This window comes from Symphalangus syndactylus, chromosome 18, assembly GCF_028878055.3.
Source record: "Symphalangus syndactylus isolate Jambi chromosome 18, NHGRI_mSymSyn1-v2.1_pri, whole genome shotgun sequence".
Classification (NCBI taxonomy): Eukaryota; Metazoa; Chordata; class Mammalia; order Primates; family Hylobatidae; genus Symphalangus; species Symphalangus syndactylus.
This window is the reverse complement of record NC_072440.2, coordinates 111,047,059-111,072,865: the sequence shown is the minus strand read 5'-3', so window position 1 is coordinate 111,072,865 and position 25,807 is coordinate 111,047,059. Positions and strand designations below refer to the sequence as shown.

Below are 25,807 nucleotides of genomic sequence, written 5' to 3'. Positions count from 1 at the left end.
ATTAAAATACCATAGCAGTAAGTGTAAACGAGATTAATTCTCCCTATTTAAGGAAAATGGACTCTCCTATTGGCTGAGAAACTCAGAGCCCACCTTCCTTCTACCTCCAACACATACATCCCACACATACCACATACACCACACATATACACACACAAACAACACATAGACATGCACACACCACACACACACAAAGACACGTACCACATACACACAACACAAAAACATACACATCACACACATAAACACACACCACACACACAAAGACACATACCACATACACCACACATATACACACACACAAACAACACATAGACATACACCGCACATACACACCACACACATAAACACAAACCACACACACACCATACATTAAACATACACACATAACACCCACATATACATACAACACAAACACACACACATAGACACACTCCGTACACACACACATAGACCCCACACACATGCACACACACACCACACACATAAACACCATGCAAATATATATGGACATACACCACACACACACCCACACCACACATAGCATACACATACCCACATGTACACACACATTCACACCACATGCATATACACATATGCACACCACACACCACACATGTCCCCCATCACACACACGTGTACACACACCACACATACATGCCCCACATCACACACACGTGTACACACACCACATATGTACACACACACAGACACAAGCATATTCCATCTACCAGAGAAATACTACAGCCAGTAAATTCAGAAGGTTCATACAGAAAGGAGAGGCAGCAATTTCAGTGCGAGTCCAAATTTCAGGGCTGAGCTCAGAGCCCCTGGGGCCCTGTGTGCAAGAATCTGGATGTCAGCCCTGGCCGTGGTGGTGGGTGCCAGTGAGAGAGACGGCCACCTCAAGTGCCTCTCCCATTGCCTGGGGGACTTGCTGCTGGGCCAGGCGGGGCTCTGAGAAGGCTTCCCAATCACCCCCAAGCTTGGGGCTGAGGAAAGAGCTTCGTGGAGGTGCCAGCTTTTGAGATAGGTGGCGCAGGCTGAAGATCTAACGTGGGAGGGGTGCAGGCACGCGTGGACTTGGGAGCCCTGGGCTGGAAGTGATGTGTAGGGGTGATGGCCACACAGAGCGTTCAATCAAGGAATGCAAGCGCTGCTCCCCATGGACCCCAGCGTTCAGACCTCAGGAAGCAGAGCGGGGCCAGCAGACAGAGGGGACGCCCAGAAGGACAGGCTGGGCCAGGACAGGACTCCACAGACAAAGGAACCCTGCCGAGGAGACAACAGCAAGAGACCAAGGGGTAGATGGAGCACAAACAAGTTCTTAAAAGCATTTTGCTGTGGAAGGGAACAGAAACGGCACAGGGCTGCCCGTGGATGTTGCACTAAGGAAGGGTTTCATGGTAGAAGGGTTCCGTGGCACGGACTGCTCTGAAGGGAAGGAAGCCACATAAAGGAGACATCGTGATATAGGATGAGGCGAATGCACTGGGCAGAGGCTCGAAGGGAGGGATTCCTGTGGCCCTAGATAGATCGAGGGCAGCTCTTTTGTTGGGGGGGATGGGGAGACAGAACAGGCCTCAGACACGGCAAGCTGGCAGATCAGGAGTACACAGAGGTTCACTTTTATCTGCACATTGAACTGAGAGCTGTGATCAGCAGCTGAACAGGTGGAGGCTTCAGTGAAGAGAAGGAAGGAAATACCCATCTTGGGATAGGGAGAGAAAACAGGTTGGGGCGTGCCCTGCCCTGCACTAGAGTCCCTTGAAGATGAACTGTCATGAATTTAGAGATTAACCAGCCAGCACTTAACGTTTTTCTCCAGCCACAGAGTGCAGCCAGGGTGCAGCCACAGAGCAGGAGGAGACCTGGAGTTAAGTCCCTTGTTTCTGAACCAGTGACCATGACAGGTGAGGGCAGAAGGACGAGGGACCAGGGGTTCGGTTTGAGGAGGAGGCAGTGAGGTCCCGGCTGGAGACAGTGAAGTGATGCTCGGGCTGTCATTTGAGACTTGGGTGGCTGAGCCCTGCCTGCATGGGGGTAGGAAATGAACGGGCCTGCAGTGAAAGAGGACCCAAGATGCTCAGAATAAAGATTCCAGCGCAGGGCAGCAACTCTTGGTGAAACAGAGAGGTTTCCATGGTGATTGGGAGTGTGGCTGAGGAAGGTGGACAGTGAGACCCTTGGATGCCAATCTGGGCATAAGTCCTTCCCTGGTTATCCACAGAAATATGAATCCTTGGGGAATGCAGACAGGAAAAGTCGTTTGCTCCAGGAAGCTGCAGGTCCCTGCATGGATTCACTCAGCATACCCCACGTGCAGTTCAATCCCATACATTACTATTTAGCAGAAGTAGTCAAAACTCGGCTTCTTCCTGACTCGGCTCCTTCCTCACCTCACCTTCCTTTCTCCTCCATCCCATCACTGCCAGCACCCTGCAGAGTGGCCACCAGTGCTGATCCACTGGATGTGTCACTGGGGACTTGGTAAGTTTGGCAGGAAACATCGAGTCCTGCCCTGGCTCTACCCCTGACCCCTGCAGAACCCAGAGGTGCAGCTGAAGTGCACCCCGGCACTGCGGCTCATGTGCTGAAGTGCACCCCGGCACTGCGGCCCGTGCGTACTTGGCAAAACCCTCCCAGACACTCACACGTGCGCAAGGATGCCAGACAGGAGGGAAGGTGTCCACGAAGAGGCCTTCACACTTAGAAAGAGTCCAGGGCTGTGCACGTCCCTCACATCCATAAGTAGGTTCCTTATATATAACAGAGACTGGGTTTAAATGTTGAAAGGATACTGGCAATGAGAATGCAGGCTCATTAAGAATGAAGAGTTTCATAGGCTAAGATCTGTTTATTTATTAACATAGTGTATTTAAGCAGAAATGAGTTAAGTCATTTTCCAAGGAGAACTACAGTGGAGTTTTTCTCTGTTGAGGTCACAGAATTTTTCAGACTCTGGAAATAACTCAGCTTCTGGTGTGCGCAGACTAGAGATGTGCTGTAGGAATGTGCTCAGCCTGCCCCACGGGTGATATGAGCCCAGCACCGCAATGCTCTGGGAGGTTTTTGAAGGATGCTAAAGCTATAGATATTTTATGCATCACTTAATAAGGGAGAAGGAGTTTGCCTTAGGCAGTTTTCTTTAAAAGTCTCATTGCTCTAGGCACAAAAGTTAGCGTTTCAAAGTTACCTTGGCCGGCCGGCAGGTTTGGTACGGCCCATGCTGTAGACATTCCTAGCAGCGCACACTCAGGTGGGGGCTCATGATGACTGGTAGATTCAGCATCATGCTCAAAGGGCCCAGTTGCATAAACTGTTTTTTGTCTTAAATGATGTGCTGCTGACTATGGCAGTATGTAAGGATACTTGAATCATTTCTAATAAAATATAATAAAAGTATCTTGGTTTTAAAACTAATTTAGGGGAATTATTTATAAATTAAACCTTCCCTTTACTCACTCAAGTTCATGTGAAGGAAGCATTTAAAAATTTACATAGAAAAGTAGAAAATTATTATTTTTTAAAATTTATCTACATCTGAGTACACTATGAGAAGTGGTTCAAGGAAAGAGGATGAATTAGTGAGATGTGACTGTCCACAGGGACCACTCTCCGTTTCTGGTGGGGGAAGAGATGCAGAGGAGACTCCTGTGTGTTTAGCATGGCACCAGGTGCCTGGCTCCTGGGCTTAGCTTCTGTAAAAGAGAAGAAGTGAAAAAGAAAGAAGAGTATTCATGACAATTGAATAACACATCAGTGCACATTTCCAAATCATGTTTCAAGTGACCTATGTGTAAGCATGCCAAAGTGTATCTTTTGGGGAGGTGCATTTCACCATGGTTGGGATGTGGGGCAGACAGGCACAGCATGGCCAGGGGTGTGAGAGAATTAAAGGTGTGTGCAGGAAAGGGTTACAGTGATGGATCTTGGAATTTAGCCTGAATAAAGGGGAATGTAAGGCTATGGCATAGTAAGAACAAGAGAGAGAGCTGTCATTGCCAATTGTGGTAAGTCTCCATAGGGCTGCAGTGTCGTGTGTGCAGGAGGGTTCTAGGGAGCACACCGGAAGACAGAAATGGTAGTTGGGTGCTTGATTTAAAGTACAGAACACTTGCAGATGTTGATAACAGCAAGGTCTAATACGAGGTCTTGGAATATGTTACTAAAGTGGGGCGGATGGCAGATCGTAGAGGAGAGGAAGTCAGCGTGTGGGTGTCCGTGTGTGTGTGCCTGTGTGTTCGTATGTGTGTCCGTATGTGTGCCTATGTGTGCATGTATGTGTCCACGGGTGTACCTGTGTGTGCACATGTGTCTCTGTGTATGTGCATGTGTGTGCCTGTGTGTTCGTGTGTGTGTGTATGCATGGGTGTGCATATGTGGGTGAGTGTGTGAGTGCATGTGTGTGTATGTGGAATTACATCTGAATGTGTGTGAGTGCATGTGTGTGAGTGCAGGTGTGTGTGCATGTGTGTGTATGTGGGGGAGTGTGTATATCTGTGACTGTGTTTGTTCTCATGGGTCTTTAGTCAACATAAACTCACAATTTTTTTCCGGAACATGTGGGGCATTCACAATTATTTAGGCCACAAGGAACCCAAGAAGAAACGCAACACAGATGATATCTAGTAAACAAAATGACAAATGCTTTTAAAAATATCCACACTTCTGGAAACTTTAAAAATAGCTATACTGGTGTAAAAAGACAACATGAAGGAAAAAATACACAATAGTAACATGAAAAATATTGAAGAACTTTGTATCAAAATTTGTGGAACACAAGTAGGGCTTAAGGGAAGACTGGTAATTTGTAGATATTTATTAGAAAACAAGAAAGCAAAGGAAAAAGAGCCATGTTGTCACCTAAGAATCTGGAGCAAGAACAACAGAGAAGCCCGCAGGAGCAAAACAAGAAAGAAATAATAAAAATGAAGATGCGAATTTGTAGGAGAGAAAACATAGAGGACAAGTCAGGGAAAATCAATTAATACTAAAACTCCATCTCCCACGGTGGGCTTGAAATAACGCAAGATGCAGAGGCCTCTGAAAAGACTGATGAAGAAATATTAATTAAAATACAAATAAGATTAGGGATGAAAGGGGAGGGACTAAGAAACTACTCAACAGGAATTTGAAGATTGAGGATTCATTGAAGTAGTTATGGAACATTCATAAAATGGAACATTGCGTCCATGAGAAAGGCTAGAAATACATGAATAATACGGGATAAGCTGCAAGATGCATTAGGTAAAGAAAGTATCATGTCTAACAGAGTTCAGGACCTGTTTCAGTTCAAGTGAAAATGGGGCAAATAAATGGGATACATGGTGTACATGGTGTATGAAAATTCTTGAACTGTCCTCTGTATTCCCACATACTCATGCATCTACACATGTGGCTGCTGGATTAAAATGCACATACATTGTATATCTGATCAATATGACCAAACGGCCCTCAGACAAGAAAACGTTCTTACCAAGGCATAGCATTTCCAGAAGAACACACACAATATCCCAGCATCAGTTGTCTCTTAGGTGTCAAACTAGAGATCTCATAGGTATAAAAATCAGACTATTTTATTGCATATGTTGTATTGTTTCATGTCTAAACTATCAAATGTGTTACGTTTTTAATTCAAATTCAAGCTGCGTTGACCTGAGGCTGCTGTGTGTAGAACATGCTCTTCTCTGCTCCCCTGGAAGCCTCCGTCAACAGGTCAAGTTTGCAACTCCCCGGAGAAACTGCACTGATGTCACCGATTTCGTGTCCTGGGCTACTCACCAGCCCCTGTTGCAGACTGGACTTTGTGTCCCCCAGATTCACATGTCGAAGCCCTAACCCCTAAATGAGGGCGTCAGGAGACAGAGGTGGGGCCTCTGGAAGTGACTAGGGTGAGACGAGGTGATGAAGATGGCATCCTGGTGATGGGATCAGTGCCCTATAAGAAGAAGCCCTCTGGAGTGCACTTCCTCTCTCTATCACGCAAGGACACAGCCAGAAGGCCAGGCCCTCACCAGAAAGGATCTGGCACCTTGCTGGCACCTGATCATGGACTCCCAGCCTCTGGAATTCTGAGGAAGGACCTCTGCTGCTGAGAAGCCACCCAGGCATGGCTGAGCTGACTCAAACACTGCAGTGAATCCAATGGCTTCAGAGTCATTTTAAAAGTATGGGGAGATTTCATTTCATAGTTGACTCCTTTCTAAGGAAAAAATGGATTTGGCTTACCTGTCAGAGTTTGACATGCTGATGAATTGGAGGTTGGAATGCATCCTCCTACCTCGACTTTGTCAGCGCAGAGCAGGTGTGCACTGTAATGGGAGCTGCAGGTGGAAGTGGGGAGAGGCTAGGCATGGTGGCTCACACTTGTAATCCTAGCACTACGGGGCCAAGGTGGGAGGATCACTTGAGTCCAGAAGGTCGAGACTGCAGTGAGCTACGATTGCACCACTGCCTTCCAGCCTGAGTGACAGTCAAAAAAAAAAAAAAAAAGCATCTTGACTTTTAGTGTCTCAATCAAATTTAAACAGTGGCAAATACATTGTGTACAAAAAGCTGATTTTAGATGCTGTGTTGAAAGAGAGAGAGAGAGAAAGAGAGAGACAGAAAGGGGGAAAGCCTCCAGGCCATGGCTACTGGTGTTAGTTTGCTGCAAAAAGCAGTGACTGCTGCTGTGGGCTGAAGGAGGCTGCCCTCTAGGTGGGTGTGGGCCAGGGTCTCTCCCAGTGCTGTCAGGCTTAGGGCCATGATTCTAGGAGGGAGAAATCTTTGAAGGCATTGGTTGAATTTAGTAGCATCAATGGTCAACATTCAATTATTTTGTTCAGACACCACACATATGCTTCAAACTAAATAAAAAATAAGACTGATAGCAAATTGAATGCCTTTGTCTTGTTCGGGTATTGTAAAGTCCCCCAAAAATCGAGGCAAGGTAAACATTTGGGATTAAAAAATAATAATAAATTGAAGCTAAATCCAATCTTTAATTAAAAGTGCTGGTTTTCAGGCTACTCTGCCTCTCTCTATTGATTGGTTCCGTTACTTCTGACAAAATTGTCCATTGTGATAAGTGCAGATTCCTGTAAGCAAGGGATGGCAGGTTTTCCTCCTTCAATCCACAGTCATTCTCCAGAAAAACTGGAGAAAGTCACTGAATAGACTCACTTACCTCGAGTATGGAGGTGGGCAGGGAGGTGTCCACACGCACCTCGATGACTTCCAACAAGGACTTCAGGCACACTGGCTGCGGGACAGACTCACATATGGCAGCTGTGCGTGGCCTGGTCCTCTGGGAGGAGGGCGGCCTGTTTAAGGATGGGGCACGGTGAGCTTCATGAATCTCAAACTGCTCTTGTCCTGGTGATGTTTTGCCTTTTAAAATGACACTGCACTGAGCTCCCGGGACAACTAGGGTCTTACAGTGGCCGTCACTTCCTGGGAGGTGGCTGGACAGTGGACAGAGGAGGTCTGTGATCTCCCCTCCCACACCGCACACTCTGCACCTCCAGGGATGAGGGCTTGCAGAGCCTTGTGAGAGTCCAGCCCTTCCATGTAGAAAGGAAGGGTGTTGTCACCATCATGAACCCCGTTTGTCAAAGGAGAGCCTCAGTTCTACTTCTTTTCACCAAAGAGGAGAAGAAAATTCAGATTTGATAGTTTTCTACAGGATCTTGTGCAGCGGGGAGGGTAGAGTCAGACAAATCTGCTAGTGGTTAAGCTTTGACACTTTCTGGGAGTTGGTCAGAGAAGGGCTTCTATTTCTTTTTATTTTTATTTTTATTTTTATTATTATACTTTAGGTTTTAGGGTACATGTGCACAATGTGCAGGTTTGTTACAATTGCTTCAAAGAGAATAAAATACCTAGGAATTCAACTTACAAGGGATGTGAAGGACCTCTTCAAGGAGAACTACAAACCACTGCTCAATGAAATAAAAGAGGATACAAACAAATGGAAGAACATTCCACGCTCATGGGTTGGAAGAATCAATATCGTGAAAATGGCCATACTGCCCAATGTAATTTATAGATTCAATGCCATCCCCATCAAGCTACCAATGACTTTCTTCACAGAATTGGAAAAAACTACTTTAAAGTTCATATGGAACCAAAAAAGAGCCCGCATCGCCAAGTCAATCCTAAGCCAAAAGAACAAAGCTGGAGGCATCATGCTACCTGACTTCAAACTATACTACAAGTCTACAGTAACCAAAACAGCATGGTACTGGTACCACAACAGAGACATAGATCAATCGAACAGAACAGAGCCCTCAGAAATAATGTCGCTTATCTACAACTATCTGATCTATGACAAACCTGACAAAAACAAGAAATGGGGAAAGGATTCCCTATTTAATAAATGGTGCTGGGAAAACTGGCCAGCCATATGTAGAAAGCTGAAACTGGATCCCTTCCTTACACCTTATACAAAAATTAATTCAAGATGGATTAAAGACTTAAATGTTAGACCTAAAACCGTTAAAATCCTACAAGAAAACTTAGGCAATACCATTCAGGACATAGGCATGGGCAAGGACTTCATGTCTAAAACACCAAAAGCAATGACAACAAAAGCCAAAATTGACAAATGGGATCTAATTAAACTAAAGAGCTTCTGCACAGCAAAAGAAACTACCATCAGAGTGAACAGGCAACCTAAAGAATGGGAGAAAATTTTTGCAACCTACTCATCTGACAAAGGGCTAATATCCAGAATCTACAATGAACTCAAACAAATTTACAAGAAAAAAACAAACAACCCCATCAAAAAGTGGGCGAAGGACATGAACAGACACTTCTCAAAAGAAGACATTTATGCAGCCAAAAAACATATGAAAAAATGCTCATCATCACTGGCCATCAGAGAAATGCAAATCAAAACCACAGTGAGATACCATCTCACACCAGTTAGAATGGCCATCTTTAAAAAGTCAAGAAACAACAGGTGCTGGAGAGGATGTGGAGAAATAGGAACACTTTTACACTGTTGGTGGGACTGTAAACTAGTTCAACCATTGTGGAAGTCAGTGTGGCGATTCCTCAGGGATCTAGAACTAGAAATACCATTTGACCCAGCCATCCCATTACTGGGTATATACCCAAAGGACTATAAATCATGCTGCTATAAAGACACATGCACATGTATGTTTATTGCAGCACTATTCACAATAGCAAAGACTTGGAACCAACCCAAATGTCCAACAACGATAGACTGGATTAAGAAAATGTGGCACATATACACCATGGAATACTATGCAGCCATAAAAAAGGATGAGTTCATGTCCTTTGTAGGGACATGGATGAAACTGGAAATCATCATTCTCAGTAAACTATCGCAAGGACAAAAAACCAAACATTGCATGTTCTCACTCATAGGTGGGAACTGAACAATGAGAACTCGTGGACACAGGAAGGGGAACATCACACTCCAGGGACTGTTGTGGGGTGGGGGGAGTGGGGAGGGACAGCATTAGGAGATATACTTAATGCTAAATGACGAGTTAATGGATGCAGCAAAACAACATGGCACATGGATACATATGTAAGGGCTTCTATTTCACAGTCACTTTGCACTGCAGCAGCCTGTATGAAGACAGGATGTGGACATCGGAGACAGGCGTCTCACAAGGGTGCACTTGTACTGAACAGCAGGGAAAGAAAGATGCCTTGGAGACAGCCAGTGGGAGAGGCCTGACTCAGCCCTGTGGGGGTCCAGCCTGTGGAGCATGACAGGAAGGCAGTGCCGCAGGGTCACAGGAAGTGGGCATCTGAAGACTCCCAACTGGAAGTGGGCTTGTGAGGGATCCCAACAAGAAGTGAGTGTGGGAAGCATCCCAACAGGAAGTGGGCATGGGAAGCCTCCCAACAGGAAGTGGGTGTGTGAAGTCTTCCAACATGAAGTGAGTGTGTGAGGCATCCCAATAGGAAGCGGGCCTGTGAAGCCTCCCAACAGGAGGTGGGCATGTGAGGCCTCCCAACAGGAGGTGGGCATGTGAGGCCTCCCAACAGGAAGTGGGCGTGTGAGGCCTCCCAACAGGAAGTGGGCGTGTGAGGCCTCCCAACAGGAAGTGGGCGTGTGAGGCCTCCCAACAGGAAGTGGGCCTGTGAAGCCTCCCAACAGGAAGTGGGCATGTGAGGCCTCCCAACAGGAAGTGGGCATGTGAGGCCTCCCAACAGCAAGTTGGTGTGTGAAGCCTCCCAACAGCACCTGCGACCTGGAGGCCATCGACAGGGTCACCAGCCACATGGAAGTGGATGAGGAGGGGAGGGAGAAGAAAGGATGTTGAAAATGCTCAGTGGCATTAGGAGAGCGTTTCTGCAGTTCTGCTGTTTCCAGTCTGGAGTTTTTAGTGGGATTTCATGAGGTAAAAGGGACGAGGCTGTCCTATGAGGTCAAGATCTATGTGAAAGCACAGACATATGTAAGGTTGTCCACAGGCATGGCCGGGGTGGGGCGGCTCAGAGGGCCAGGAGGGACCACCAGTGGTAGAGGTGGACCAGCCATGCCAGACAGAATGTCCTCGGGTGAAATAGGAAGGCATTTATGTTGGATCTCAGGCCATGGGAACTTTCAGACTTTCTAAATCCAGTCTTCAAAACCCACTCAGGCTACATCAGGTGTCTTAGGGAGCTGTGCAGAACTGTAATCCTCCAGGTATGCAGTGATGGGCATGGAAAGTGACTGAAGAAATGAGGAGGAAAGGTCAGAGGGAGTGATGAAGTGGGGCAGGAACCCACCCAAACTGTGGGTAGGCTTTATGTAGAGGAGAGAGCAAGGTGGGATATGCCTGCCCTAGGAGGATGAAGTAGGGCAGGAACCTGCTCAAATTTTGGACAGGCTCCATGTGGAGGAGAGGGTGAGGTGGGATATGCCTGGCCTAGGAGGATGAAGTGAGGTAGGAACTTGCCCAAACTGTGGGCAGGCTCTGTGTAGAGGAGAGGGCAGGGTGGGCTATGCCTGGCCTCGGAGGAAGAGGATACGGCAGAGGAGGGTTATGCATTATGGGAAGACACAGATGCAGGTGCAGTGAATTCTAACACACACAGCTTTGCGGCATCTAGACTTTTAGTGTCTCAATCAGATTTAAACAATGGCAACTACATTGTGCACAAAAAGCTGATTTTAGATGCTGTGTTGAAACATGTGGGATTGTATATGAGGTGACTAAAACAGTATAATTTGAAATTCCAGCACAGAACTAAGTTCCATCCTTTTGAAGTGATAGCCACTAATTTCCTGAGAACTAAAGCGTCATTTAAATCTTTAAATTAGTATTTGTGCCACATTTTCTTAATCCAGTCTATCGTTGTTGGACATTTGGGTTGGTTCCAACTCTTTGCTATTGTGAATAGTGCCTGGAATACTATGCAGCCATAAAAAATGATGAGTTCGTGTCCTTTGTAGGGACATGGATGAAACTGGAAAACATCATTCTCAGTAAACTATCGCAAGGACAAAAAACCAAACACCGCATGTTCTCACTCATAGGTGGGAATTGAACAATGAGAACTCATGGACACAGGAAGGGGAACATCACACTCCGGGGACTGTTGTGGGGTGGGGGAGGGGGGAGGGACAGCATTAGGAGATACACCTAATGCTAAATGACGAGTTAATGGGTGCAGGAAATCAACATGGCACATGGATACATATGTAACAAACCTGCACATTGTGCACATGTACCCTAAAACCCTAAAGTATAATAAAAAAAAAAAAATTAAATTAGTATTTGTGGTTTGTTGTGCCACAGTTAATCCATGTTTTGCCAGTGACTGAACACAGGCTGTTTGTAGTAACAAACTGATTTCTCCGAGGGTATTATTTTCTGGTAGATTGCATTCATAGGGATGCAGAGAGCCTGGTGTTGTGGATGATACGGGCAGACCCCTGCTCACTCATGCACTTGTTTACGCAGATAGAGTGTGGGAGGTGGGTGGTCTCGGAGGTGATAACCACTCTTTCTTTACTCCAGCTGAGGCCCACAAAGTTTTCCGTGTTTCAGAGGTAACTATGAACTTTGAATTCTTGGGAAACAGGAGAGGCAGAGAGATTTTAGTTTTTAATTCTGTGTCTGGTTCTTTTGTGGTGGTAACGTAGCTATTTTTGTCATATTGACAGGTGCATCTTCTGAGAAATGCTGGCGATGAAGTTACCATCACCGTTGAGTATCTCAGGGACGCGCCAGCATTTCTGAAGCTCCCGTTAGGTAAGTGGGAAGAGGAGAAATTCCAGGGTGCTGGAGAAATTCCTTTTGTGCCACATTATTTATCCAAATGCTACCGCATGGACTGGGATATTAGTCATTTCCTGAGCGTATATTCAGAGAGAAGAAAAGCATAGGCAGACACCATGGCATGGGCTTTTTTAAAGGAAGTGTTATCAGACCGTGCTTCTCGACCGTGCTTCTTGTCACTTAACTACATGGTTCTTCCTTCATGCAAACTCACCATGATTGTATTTATCTATATGTTAACATACAAGCAAATTTTACATTTAAAATACCTATGTTGATCTGAGAAATTTTCAGTGCAAAAAATGAAAATAATGGTACATTTATGCTATGAAGTCCCTGACGTATTTTGGCACAAAGCTTGTAATCCTCTATTATACTTGAATTGTGACCCAATATGAAAGTGATGAACCCCAAATCTAGAAAAATGTTTTAGTGAAGATAGTGGTTGTAACTTTTACTAATGTTATTCAGCTGTCATGGCTTTATAAAGGTTGGAGTCACCACCATTCCTTTGATTTAGCAAAGGGCATCACTGCCCTCTTTTTGTGGGTAATCAGGAAAGGCCTTGAAGGCAAGGCCCAGGCTCCCCGGAAGTCAACATCTGCTGGTGGCTCAAACCCCATGGCATCCGACGTGGAATGAGGCTCTCCCGCCGAGCCGACAGTCGGGTTCCTTCTCATTCGGGCTGGTGGGCTGTGCTTCCTGCCACTCTCTCATGGGAATGAACGGCTTCCCTCCCTGGGGGTTCATATTGGCTGTTTTACTTTCTCTCTCTCTTCCATTGATGTCCCCGTTGTCAATGCCTTCCTTTCTCTCCTGCCCCGAGTGGCCCGGCTGTACCTCTCAGGCACATCAGTTGTTGAGTTCTGATCATGCATTGGATTTTCACTGATACAGGAGGGGGACAGGGAAGTGCTGGGAGGAGAAGGGTGGGTGCCTGGTGAGGGCTCCACCCCCAGGCCTGTGCCCATGGACCTAAGTGAGGACAGGCACTCCTGTTCTTGCACCCAAATGTTGCGTTTTCCAGTACCACCCTGGCCTACCACGCCCCCATCCTGTGCCTATAACAACCCCAAGACCCTAGTGGGCAGAGACACAAGTGGCTGGACGTGGAGAAGAGCAGAGGAGTGGAAGAGCATGCTGACAGGTACCAGCAGACACTGGCAGGCTATCGACTGGCAGAATGATGTGGAGTTTGGCTGGGGTGGTTGGAGGAGACTCCAGGAGGAACCACCCTGCCACTCCATGCCCCTTCTGGCTCTCCATCCGTCTTCTGAGAGCTATCACCACTCCATAAAACCTTGTGCCAACCCTCCAAGCCCACGTGGGATCCGATTCTTCTGGTACGCTAAGGCAAGAACCCCGGGATACAGAAAGCCCTCTGTCCTTGCGATAAGGCAGAGGGTGTAATTGAGCTGATTAACATGAGCTGCCTACAGACGGCAGAACTGAAGCCTACAGGCCTCCCACAGACGGCAGAACTGAAGCCTACAGGCCACCCACGGACGGCAGAACTAAAGCGTACAGGCCGCCCACAGATGGCAGAACTGAAGCCTACAGGCCACCCACAGATGGCAGAACTGAAGCCTACAGGCCTCCCACAGACGGCAGAACTGAAGCCTACAGGCCACCCACGGACGGCAGAACTAAAGCGTACAGGCCTCCCACAGACGGCAGAACTGAAGCCTACAGGCCACCCACGGACAGCAGAACTAAAGCGTACAGGCCGCCCACGGACGGCAGAACAGAGCACCCTGGAACACACTCCCACTGGGGCTTTAGGAGCTGGAAACATCCACCCCTAGATGCTGCCAGGGGTCGGAGCCCCAAAGCCGGCCCATCTCTATGGCACCCCCGCCCCCAGAGGTTTGAGCAGCGGGGCACGGAAGAAGCGAGCCACTCCCCCATCACAAGCCCTGCAAGGGGGACAAGTGAACTTTTCCTGTTTCAGCATTTGATCAAAAGCATCATTAGACTCATAGTGTGACTTCTGCTTTCATCTTCCTGAGCGACCAGGAACAAATCCATTTCAGCAACTCTAATTTTCCCACCGATCACAGCAGGATAACTATGCTATTCACAATCTTCGGAAAATCAGTCTTCCTGCCACTGTAGCAAACCTGGATCAGTAAGATTCACTGCATGCCTTGCTACCCTCAGAGACCACTCCCTCTGCTAGATGGAGCCACGGGAGCATGGATGAGGACCTAGACGGTTCTTGAGGAAAAGAGTAAGGGGTGCTGAGGGGCTCTGCATGAGAAAGGCGAATATTCCCAGGGCCGTAGAGGCAGAATACGTTAGCAATCAGCCAAAAGTTCAAGGGAGCGAAATGTCACACAAGGCACAGTGGTGCACCCCTGGGGTTTTGAGAAACGTTGCTGTGAGTCAGGAAGGGGGTGGACGTGATGAGGGCTGCACAGAAGTTCTTGGAGCCAGCAGGGAGACTCAGATGTCAGACACACATCAGGAGGCCCAGCAGTGAGCTTGGATGGGGGAGGAGGACTCACCAGCGAGGGGGCAGCGTGAGTGTCTGAAGATTCTGCAGCAGCTGTGACCATACAGGCTCACAAAGGAAGAAACTAAGACATTTCATAGATTTTTGCCAGAAAGAAAAGAAGTTAGTGGCTTGGACAGGAGGAGGTGGCATAGATAAAGGAGGAGACAGACAGAAAGCAGGGGGTGCTTTCTGATGCTGCGGAGTGGGAGTGGGAGCCCGAGGACGCTCTCCCTGGGGCCGTTTCTGACTTCTCTCTTGGGCAAAGTGACTTCACAGGCAGAGTGAGATGGGTGCTGCGTCTAAGCCAGCTTCCCTGGGTGCCTTTGAAGGAGCAGAATTTAAGCAACAGCAGCAGCAACATTGCAACACCAGATCGCACAGGAAGTGCCCCAGGCGAGGGTTTTCACCGTGAGCCCCTGCCTGGAGCCCCATAGCACTGAGCCTGTGTTTCCCTCTGAGGATGGGCAGCTCTTGCAATTCTGGTGCCTGAGCCCGCGGGGCCGGAGCCTGTCTCTGTCGAGATTCACATCCTGACTTCTGTCCATGGACTCCACTAAAACCCGCAGGCTCTGGGGTCCATTGCCAGTGACCTAGTGACTTCTATGAGCGTTGCTGCCGGCATCCTGAGCAGGGCTGTGCTGACTCTAACGGCTCTGCCTGGACAGGCCCAGCTGAACGGACCACCCCACACGTCCTCGGGCACATGCAGGAAAGGGCAGCCTGGGGCGCAGATCACGGAGGCCAGGGGTGCTGAGTCTCCATTAATTCAATAAGTGTCTATTCTCCTTTTATTTCATTCTTTACGATAAAAAATGTTAAAATCTTAGTATCCATAACAATTTAAGCAAGGCAGCCATAATCTCTCCATAAATTCAGGTGAAACATCCTCTGCTGAATTCACACCGTGAAGGTAAAATTTCTGTGCCTGAGCAGACTTCACTTTCTGACTGATGAAGCAGAAATCCACCGAGCAGCTCCAGTGAGTGGGGAAAGAGAGTATCACAGCAGATCTGTGCGGAAAGTGTCCAGTTTCCACATTTTAAAATGTTTATCAAAGAGAAAATAAATAGCCATTTGAGACTGAGTCAAAGTAGGCTTTTATTTTTCACAAGTCAGGCTCTTGGTCTTTTTATAAAGATACAATTCATACAACACAAAATTCACCGTTTTAAAGTAACACTTCAGCAATTTTAAATATTTCACTACGTTGTAGAGGCATTGCTACTATCTAATTCCAAAACATTTCCATCATCCCCAAAATAAACCCTGTGCCAATTAGCAGTCAGCCATGATTCTCCCCACCCCAGCCCTCGGCAGCCGGGAATTTCCTTCCGTCTCTGTGGCTTTGCCTGCTCCGGACATTTTCTGTAAATGGCATCCTGCACTGGGGAGCCTTTGTGTCTGGCGTCTTCCCCCAGTGTAGTTTCAGAGTCTGCCGCCAATGCCGCGGGCATCGGTGCTGCATTCTTTTAGCTGAACAGCATCTGTCATAGGGAATATATCTGTGTATATGGACCCATGTACATACCCTTTGTATGGGTTTTGTTTATCCATTCATCAGCTGATGGGAGTTTGTCTTGCTCCTGTTTGGGGGATATTGTGAATTATACCGCCATGAGCATCCGTGAATGCGTTTTTCTTCGGAGATGTTTTCCTTCCCACCGAGTGGATGCCGACGACTAGAATTGCCCTCTGGTGACTCGAGGCTCAACTTTTTGAGTGGCTGCCAAGTTGTTTTCCACAACAGCCGCACCATTTTACATTCCAACCAGCATTGCCTGAGGGTAATCTAAGTAGTTTTGATAGGTTAGGGTTAATTTTTTTTAAGATTAGGTGTTTTAATAAACACTGATCATATACTATATGTTTTCTAATATGATTGTTTATCTTTGACACCAACTGAGTCTATTTTATCATTAAGAATTCTTGATATTGGGGTTTTTAAAAAATAATGGAACTTTATTTGTGATAGATGAAAGATATTATAACTATTCACATTTCTGTTCTGGGATATGGATGACAAGGTACCCATTCATCAGAAATAAATTTATAGAAATTTAGAGTGGAAGCGTGACTGTCAAATGTAAATTTATTGACTATTTACCTGTTCGCTCATTCGGTCAATGGCAGCTTGGATCTGCTGCCATTAGTCATGTGTCTCCTTTGTCTACAGCATGGACTTTGGGATTTTGGAAGACTGCAGTAATTAAAAATATTTTGATTTTCCTCCCAAATGACTGATAAGGTGATTACGGATATGAAATAACAGGCACTGGGAAAGAGCTTCAAATATATAACAGTGAAATGTACTTCCGAACGCTAAAGGGCAGATTCAGGCGCTGTCTCACTGACCCCGTGAGTTGCTCTGGGTGCTGTGTGGGGCAGAGGCTGGTCCACAGCAGAGTCTTCACCAGACAGTAAACAGTTGTCAATGAAAAAGAAAAGTTCTTCATCTAGTAAAATTGACAACTACCCTTTAAAAGTTAGGCAGTTCTTGTTTCCCCCAGAGTTCTCCAAGTTTCTCAATACCTTAATTTTCATGAAGGAATGTGGTATGAACTGTTTTCTAAAAATATGAGTCTTTGTAGATATTATACAGCTGGACAAAGGGTAACAGAGAGCCATGGTAACTTGCTGGATGTTGCACGTCACATTTGCAGAGGCAGATTGGAGGTTAGAGGGTCTTGAGCCTCCAAGCCATATTGCATTCCTGTCTGCACCGAGCGAGGCTGGTGGTCACATTATGACTTTGCATATGTGGTGCCAATTTATCTTCACTTTAATCCCAGGAAATAGATGGCAAAATAGGGCATCCCAAATACAAATGCACGGAGCTGTGTCCACCAGGCTTTCTTCAGCTTCACAGGGGTCTTTCCTGCAAGAAGTCAGTGTGCAAGTTCAAGCCTCCATTCTGCAACAGCACCACGTGGTTGTGATGATTGATGGCTGGCTGGTGACAGGTCCTCCTGCTAGTGCTGTTCTCAGTGTTTCTTTCCTCTTTCCAGGCACTCAGGTGATCTAACAACAGGGCCTGGTCTCCACTCAGGGAGGCATCAAAGGCTCCGTTCTCAGTGTTGGGAGGCCTCTGTTCCACCTGGCTGGGAATCTGGCATGGTCAGGCTGCTATGTTCACAGATCTGTCTTTACGTGGCAATACCACAAAAATGCTGGGCTGAAACACTAAGCCACATGGGAGCTGCCCACTCTTATAGTCCAGCCTGAAGATATTGGTGGGAAGGGATAATAAAGGAACAAATACAGCCTTTCTCCCTGAGCTGTTCCCAGGACCTTGGAAATGGCATGAAAGCGCTCTGCGTCCCCTGGGTAATCCATGCAGCATGAAGATCTATGAACTGGCTTGCTTCTGTTTAGCAGGTGTAAGCTCTGGTTGCATGAGCCTGTATTTCCAGGGAAATTATGTTATGAGCACATGTTTTACCTGTAATGTGCTAAGTGCTTTGAGTGTGAGCTTTTCAGTGTTGTCTCTGGAAAAAACCTTTTGAGTGGCCTGGTATGATCATCTCCTTTCAAAAGAGAACACTGCAATCACAGAAGGTGCCTTGTGCTGACCATTCCAGGGGGGCATGTTGACAGGGAGGGCCTGAGCTGCCAGGGGCACACCTTCCTGATGCTGTCCCTCCACCCTGGGGAGCCCTCACAGGAGCTGGCAGTGGTCCCTCCCTTCAATCTGAGGTCAGATCTTGGTGAGGAGACCATATCACAGCAGGAAAGTGAGAGGCCATTGGGGATGACCCAGCCCATAACTGGACATCAGCTTCTCTGAGAGTGACCAGGCATTTTGGCACTGGTGACTTCCCATGCATAGGTACAACTGAAGTCACTGCACGGTCACAGTGTGCTTTGTTGGTGGGCACCAATTGGAAGAAACTTCTCTTGTTTTGCTGCAGGGTCTCCAGGGCCATCCAGCGACCACAGCAGTGGGGCCTCCTCTCCCCTCTTTGACAGCGGTTTGCATCTGAACGGAAACTCCAGTACCACAGTAAGCGTATAGATTTTTGTTAAATTTTATTTTAACAGAAATATCAGTAGCCCAGAGATAATCTCTAGACAGAATTAAAAAGATGCTGTACTGCCCAGTGAAGATAATTGTGATAGTTAGAAAGAAAATACTTAGAACACAGATTCAAGGTGCTTTTCTGTTGACATTTACTCCCACGTGGGACACATCCTGATTGCATTATAGGATATTTTAAGTTCATAATTCACAGCATCTCAGTGAGCAGGCAAGAATTCTTTGAGTCCTGCCTCTGACTTACATATCACCATGACTGTAGGAAGGACTGCAGGTTATTTTTAGGAAACTTCTGTGAGACTCCCATGAATTTCTTAACAGAAAACACCTAAGGAGTTATGAACACTGTATAATGCAGTGAGTTTTAATCACATTCCAAATATCCATCCTCCCAAGAAAACCAGACTGGAGCAAAAAGGAGAACCTGCAGCTCCCTGGGGCATAGGGCTCCCGCCCTCCTCCCTCAGAAGCCTGGGCTCCAAGAGAACCTGCAGCTCCCTGGGGCATGGGGCTCGCACTCTCCTTCCTCAGAAGCCTGGGCTCTGAGAGAACCTGCAGCTCCCTGGGGCACAGGGCTCACGCCCTCCTCTCTCAGAAGCCTGGGCTCCGACTCCCGCAGGGTGACCTGTGAGCTGCACCCCTTGGGGAATTCATCATCCACAGAGGCGTTAGTGCACGAGAAATGTAGAATCCTGTAGGCAGTTTGAAAAAATGTTTTATTATAAATCGTTCCAGTCATATCATCAAAATGACCGGATACTTCATACACAGGGAGAACCTAGAGAAAAATATTCATGTTTGTACAATCTATGTTTAAGATGTCTGACTACTCCATTTCTAACCATTTAATTGAGCTATTGATAATTAAAAATTGCATTTAGACTCTATGTCAGTTATGAAGCAAAATAATAAAACAAATGCCCATGAAATTGCAGTTCTAATCAATAATTAGAATATTGTCCCTAGCTTTCCATCTGTGCAGTCTTCCATACTCCATTTTCTGGCCTGCCCAGAGATATAAGGCATCCTGAATTTTGTGTTTGTCATTTTCTTGATTGAAAAAGTTTTATCCATATATATATATATATATATATATATATGTAAAATTTCATTTTATTGCAAGGCTTATAAAATATTATTCTGCCATAGTCTTCTGAGATTTGCATATTTACTTACTGTTTGTTTCTGTGAGGTTTGCTGTATGATATTTCACTACAGTTTATCCATTGTCAGTTGCCTGTGGACACTTTGCCATTGTTTTATGTTTGTTTTTCTAGTTTATCATCATTAAAACAAGTGCAGCCATAAAGATACTTATAAATGTCTCTTGGCTATTCTATAAGGTAGAATTTCTGAGTGCTAGATTATACCAGGATGCTCTATTTTCAAAATAACAGCAAGTTTTCTACAAAAGTGGCTGTGCAGTTTATATTCACACAGCTCTGGGGAATTCCAGTTGAGCCACAGCCTCTCCAGTGCTAGGTAATTTTTGACTTAATATTCAAAGTACAGTAGCTGTATAATGGTTCTCTCTCTGGGGCTCTAGTTCATTTCCATCATTACTAATGAGTTTTGTTTACTTCTCCTATTTGTATTTTCCTTTGGTTTTTCCTCTTCTGTGAAATGCTGTTTATCTCTTTGGCACATTTACTGTTAAGGTGATCTTTTTTCTTACAAATCCATTGAGATGTTTAATATACACTTGGTAATAATATTTTGGTGATTAATGGGTTAAAAATCTCTTCCTACAGCTTGTAACTTGTCTTTTTCATTTTGTTTGTGCTATCTTCTGTGGTTTCGTGGTTTTAGGATTTTGTTCAAGAAATCTTTCTTATCTTAAGTTCATAAAGATACTTCCTTATATTTTCCTCTAAATATTGTTAATGTTTGCTTTTCACATTAGGTCTCTAAATCCCATTAGATCTATTTTTTTTTTTTTTTTTTTTGAGAAGGAGTCTCGCTCTTTCACCCAGGCTGGAGTGCAGTGGCGCGATCTCGGCTCACTGCAGGCTCCGTCCCCCGGGGTTCACGCCATTCTCCTGCCTCAGCCTCCCGCATAGCTGGGACTACAGGCGCCCGCCACCTCGCCCGGCTCATTTTTTTGTATTTTTTAGTAGAGACGGGGTTTCACCGTGTTAGCCAGGATGGTTCTCGATCTCCTGACCTCGTGATCCGCCCGCCTTGGCCTCCCAAAGTGCTGGGATTACAGGCGTGAGCCACCGCGCCCGGCCGAGTTCTATTTTTATTACACCTGTGAAAGGTAGAGTTCCAGGTGCATTTTTATGGGTAACCAGTTGTCTCAACACTGTTTCTGGGTGATCTGCAATGCCACGGCTCACATGTAACCAGCACCATGAGCACAGGCATGTGCTGCTGAGACCTCTGTTGTATTCTGTTGGTCAATATCAATGGCAATATCACACTATGTAATTACTAGGTATTTATAATCAATTTGTGTCATCTGTAGGCCTTGCCCTCTTGCCACCTCCTAACTCACTCTATTTTTTCCATCCTCTCTCTTTGTTTTTTCTTGTGAATTTCAATAGCTCTTGATCCAATTCTACAAAAAACAGTGTTGGGATTTTGACTGTAATTGCGAGATTTACTGGGGAGAATCAAACCTTTCTGACTCACCTTTCCTGCTTATGGAAAGCATATTTATTTGTGCTATTTTGAATTAATACTGCTCCATTTCTTTCCATATTCTTTAATATTTTCCTACGGAGTCTTTTTAAAATTAATTTTACAAGAGGATCGTACAATTCCATTTGTCTGCAACACCCCGTCCCCTAAGCCAGCATAGTTCAGCAGGGAGAAACTGTCCTCCTACCCTTTCTGTGCAGTTATCCTCAGGGTTTTTCTCCCATTGTGTGGCTGTAGCTTGTTGAGTGGACTCTAAACTCTTCCTGGAAGGAGACACAGAGCATGGGGCATGATTCGGTGCCATTTCAGGAAAGGTCAGACAGTCTTTGCGGCTCTGGTAAGTGCAATGGAAAAGTAACATGACAGCAGCGTTGAAGGGAGGCTGCCTGGTTCTCCCAGTTCTTCTGGTTCTCCCGGCTCTCCTGGTTCTTCAGGCTTTGGTGGATGTGATCCTCATGTCAATGAGTAATTGTGGAATTATGGAGGGGACCTGGGTAAAGTGACCAGCCTAATGCTTGGAATATGTCATCTTCAGACATCTTCATCCTCCTTATCAGCAAGAGAAAGAGAAAAAGAAGTGCTAAACTTAAAATTCTTTGTAGGTATTCATGTGGTTAGCTCAGCTCCAGAATAAAGCATCATCAGGTTATTTAAACTCATTACAGAGAATCTGAATTGCAGAGTTTAAAAATAGGTTTAATATGTTCTTTTTAGAAGGCTATCAAGACTCAATATTGAGGCCTACCTGAAGGTGAAGGGTGGGAGGAGGGAGAAGATCAGAAAAAATAACTATTGGGTATTAGGATTAATACCTGGGTAAAGAAATAACCTGTATAACAAGCCCCCATGACATAAGTTTACCTATATAACAAACCTGCACATGTACCCCTGAACCTAAAATAAAGTTTGTTTTTTTAAAGAAAAACTTAAACAAAAATTGACAAATGGGATCTAATTAAAGAGCTTCTGCACGGCAAAAACAACTATCATCAGAGTGAACAGGCAAGTTACAAAGTGGGAGACAATTTTTGCAATCTATCCATCTGACAAAGGTCTAATATCTAGAAGCTACAAGGAACTTAAACAAATTTACAAGAAAAAAAAACCATTAAATGTGGGCAAAGGACATGAACAGATACTTCTCAAAAGAAGACATTTGTGTGGCCAAGAAACAGATGAAAAAAGGCTCATCATCACTGATCCTCAGAGAAATGCAAATCAAAACCACAATGAGATACCATCTCAGGCCAGTCAGAATGGTGATCATTAAAAAGTCAGATGATGTCGAGGTTGCAGAGAAATAGGAACACTTTTTCACTGTTGGTGGGAATGTAAATTCTTTCAACCATTGTGGAAGACGGTGTGGCGATTCCTCAAAGATCTAGAACCAGAAATACCATCTGACTCAGCAATCCTATTACTGGGTATACACCCAAAGGAATGTAAGTCATTCTATGACAACAATCCATGCGTGTGTATATTAATTACAGCACTATTCACAATCGTAAACACTTGGAGTCAACCCAAATGCTCATCAATGATAGACTGGATAAAGAAAATGTGGTGGAGATACACCATGGAATACTATGCAGCCATAAGAAGGAACAAGACTATGTCCTTTGCAGGGACATGGATGGAGCTGGAAGCCATTATCCTCAGCAAAATAAGGCAGGAACAGAAAAGCAAACACCACATGTTTTCACTTACAAGTGGGAACTGAACTATGAGAACACATGGAGGGGAACAGCACACACTGGGGCCTGGCAAGAGGTGGGGGCCATGGTGGGAGGGAGAGCATCAGGAAAAAATAGCTAATGGATGCTGGGCTTAATACCTAAGTGATGGGTTGACAGGTGCAGCAAACCACCATGGCACACGTTTACCAATGTAACAAACCTGCATGTCCTGCACATGTACCCTGGAACTTAAAAATAAAAAAAAAAAAACTTTAAAAGGAGCCAGAAGTTAAAAAGAAAATAATAGTAAAATTGACAACTTCTTTCTCAACAAAAACAAGAGAAGCTAGAAAAAATGAAATGACACCTTTAAAGTATGAAAAAGAAATTCCTGTTTAAAATTCTATAATACTCAGCAAACATGCTTCAAAAGTGAAGAAAAAAATATTTTCTAACAAAAAAGAGATAATTGTTTCCAGTAGACCAGCACTTTAAATTTATTTTTTTTGAAAAGGAAACTAAGCTTACCTACATAGTCCTTCAAGCTGACATGCACTTCTTGAGGTGATAAAAGGTTATGGGCACACTGCTGAATGAAAACAACATTTAAATTATTTCATTTATATAAATTTGTCACAAAAGATTAGCAGTGATTGCATGTGTTGTTAAATATGAGATAATTTTTATATTAGCCAGACTACTGTATTGTTGGAATTTGGGGCAATAAACACTTATCATTTCGTTGTTGTTCTTTAAAATATTTTTAATTATATGACAAACACTCCTGGCATAATATCAAGGGAAAAAAAACATAGATGAAAATTTTTTAAAAGACTCAAAATCCTGTAGGAATTTTGAGACATTCTATTTGGTTTTCTGGATGGTACTTTAATCATCTAAAAGCCAATTTGCTGTGCAGTTAGTTGACCATTGGGCCCTCTCTTATAGAGACGATTTAAAGCATTGTGGTTATTCTTTGCACTCGAGAGTGTGTTTTATAGTACATAGCAAAGTGGTAATACTAGCATTGATAGTGTCTATGGACTGGAGAATAAAACAGATGGTGCAATTTCTTTCTTGAAAGAGGTGAGTTGGAAACTTTCTAGACTCAAAGGATTTAAGCTGCTTTGATGGCTGCATTTTCAGACTCACCAGCTTCACTTTCATCTTCCGAGGGCCAGGCCTGATGGAGCAAAAAGCAAAGTTTGTCATGTTCAGAGCAGCCTTGTAATCACAAGAAACCCAGAGGAATGGTTTCTGTCTTTACAAGTGGATACCTCTGACCCCTGCTGCATTAGCAACCTCTTCCTCTAGGGGTAGCGCACGTGGTGTGTAACGTTTTCTCTCTGTCCTGACAGCTGGAGTAATTACCTGAGCTACCTTATATATTTGACAATTTTCCATGTTATTATTTGAAGCTAAATTACTAACTACCTGCTTTCCTAGAAGTCACATTTCTCATTTCTTTTTCTTCTGCCTCCTAAAAGTTGAAGCTTGCAGAGAGCTTTTGTTTCTAGTTGCCACACATCCTCTCCCGGCACCTGAGTATGGTTCACGTAGTTTAAGATTCTAAGTTCATTATTTATACTATGCCATTTTTGTCTCAAGAATCCTTACTAAACATTTATAATGAAGGAAAAATCCCACTCACATTAATATCGTGCGTTTAGGTTTGAAAGTACAGAATCCATTGCTCTTTCACCCGTTGCTGAATCTATGGCTGCTTCTTCCCATCTTCTGCAAATTCTGTCCTGACTGGCTTGTTAATTGGTTAGTGTGCAGCTTTCCTTCAAAGAGTGCATAGAGGGCTGCCTCCCTGGTTGCGTGCAAGTGCAAAAATGATTTTCCTCGCCTTGGGAGATGATGCTTTCACTCAGTGCTCTGGGTTCTTGGATTGCTGACTGGATCCTTGAGAGGATTTAAAATGCTCACCTGTGGCTTCTGCTTCAGCTCTGCCGGTGCAAGTCTAATGTGGGACTCACTAATTTTCCTTTGTAAGAAACTTTTACCAAAAATCAATAAGGAGTTATAAAGAACAAAATATTTCTGATAGTAAATCCCTGCTTTTCTAACTTAAAAATTTCAAAAAAAAAAAAAAACTAATCAAAAAGACTGTGGTCATTGTAATTAACTGAATGAATCAAGAAGGGTATAGGAAAAAAGTCTCAAAACAAAAATTATAGAAGGTATAAGAGAACAGATGAGAAACTTGTAAATAGTCACACAAAAGAAAAGGCAGCTATAATAATAAAAATAAATAAATAAAGTATTGAGTCTGCAATCTGAGAGGAAAGATTGCCTCCCAGGCAAAGATGGCAAATGACCTTGCACATTTAATCGATGTCCAAGGTGCCTGTAGTGAAGCAGGTGACTCTGAAGTGACAACTTAATAAACTTCACAGAATCTTTGTCAAGATATAGCATGTCTCTAGAATCTAGAAGTATTCCCCCCGAAAGTAATCAGTATTTTTGTTCGTTTGTTTGCTTGTTTGAGACAGGGTCTCCCGCTGTTTCCCAGGCTAGAGTGCAATGATGGGATCTGGGCTCACTGCAGCCTCAACTTCCCAGGCTCAAGTGATCCTCCCAACTCAGCCTCCCCAGTAGCTGGGACTATAGGTATGCACCACCATGCCTAGATAAGTTTTGTATCTTTTTTGTAAAGATGGAGTTTCACCATGTTGCCCAGGCTGGTCTTGAACTCCTGGGCTCAAGTAATCCTCCC

General features: G+C 44.9%; 1 protein-coding gene across 8 annotated transcripts in view; it reads left to right on the top strand.

Moving 5' to 3' along the window:
• Positions 1 to 25,807, top strand: part of SNTG2 (syntrophin gamma 2) — a 400,470-nt gene that overhangs the window by 198,385 nt on the left and 176,278 nt on the right. For all 8 annotated transcript variants that reach the window (XM_063622870.1, XM_063622867.1, XM_063622865.1 and 5 more), the window contains exons 7-8: positions 12,122 to 12,209; positions 18,642 to 18,733. In XM_063622870.1, coding sequence (XP_063478940.1) covers positions 12,122 to 12,209; positions 18,642 to 18,733 — 180 coding nt within the window. The remainder of the gene's footprint in view (positions 1 to 12,121; positions 12,210 to 18,641; positions 18,734 to 25,807) is intronic.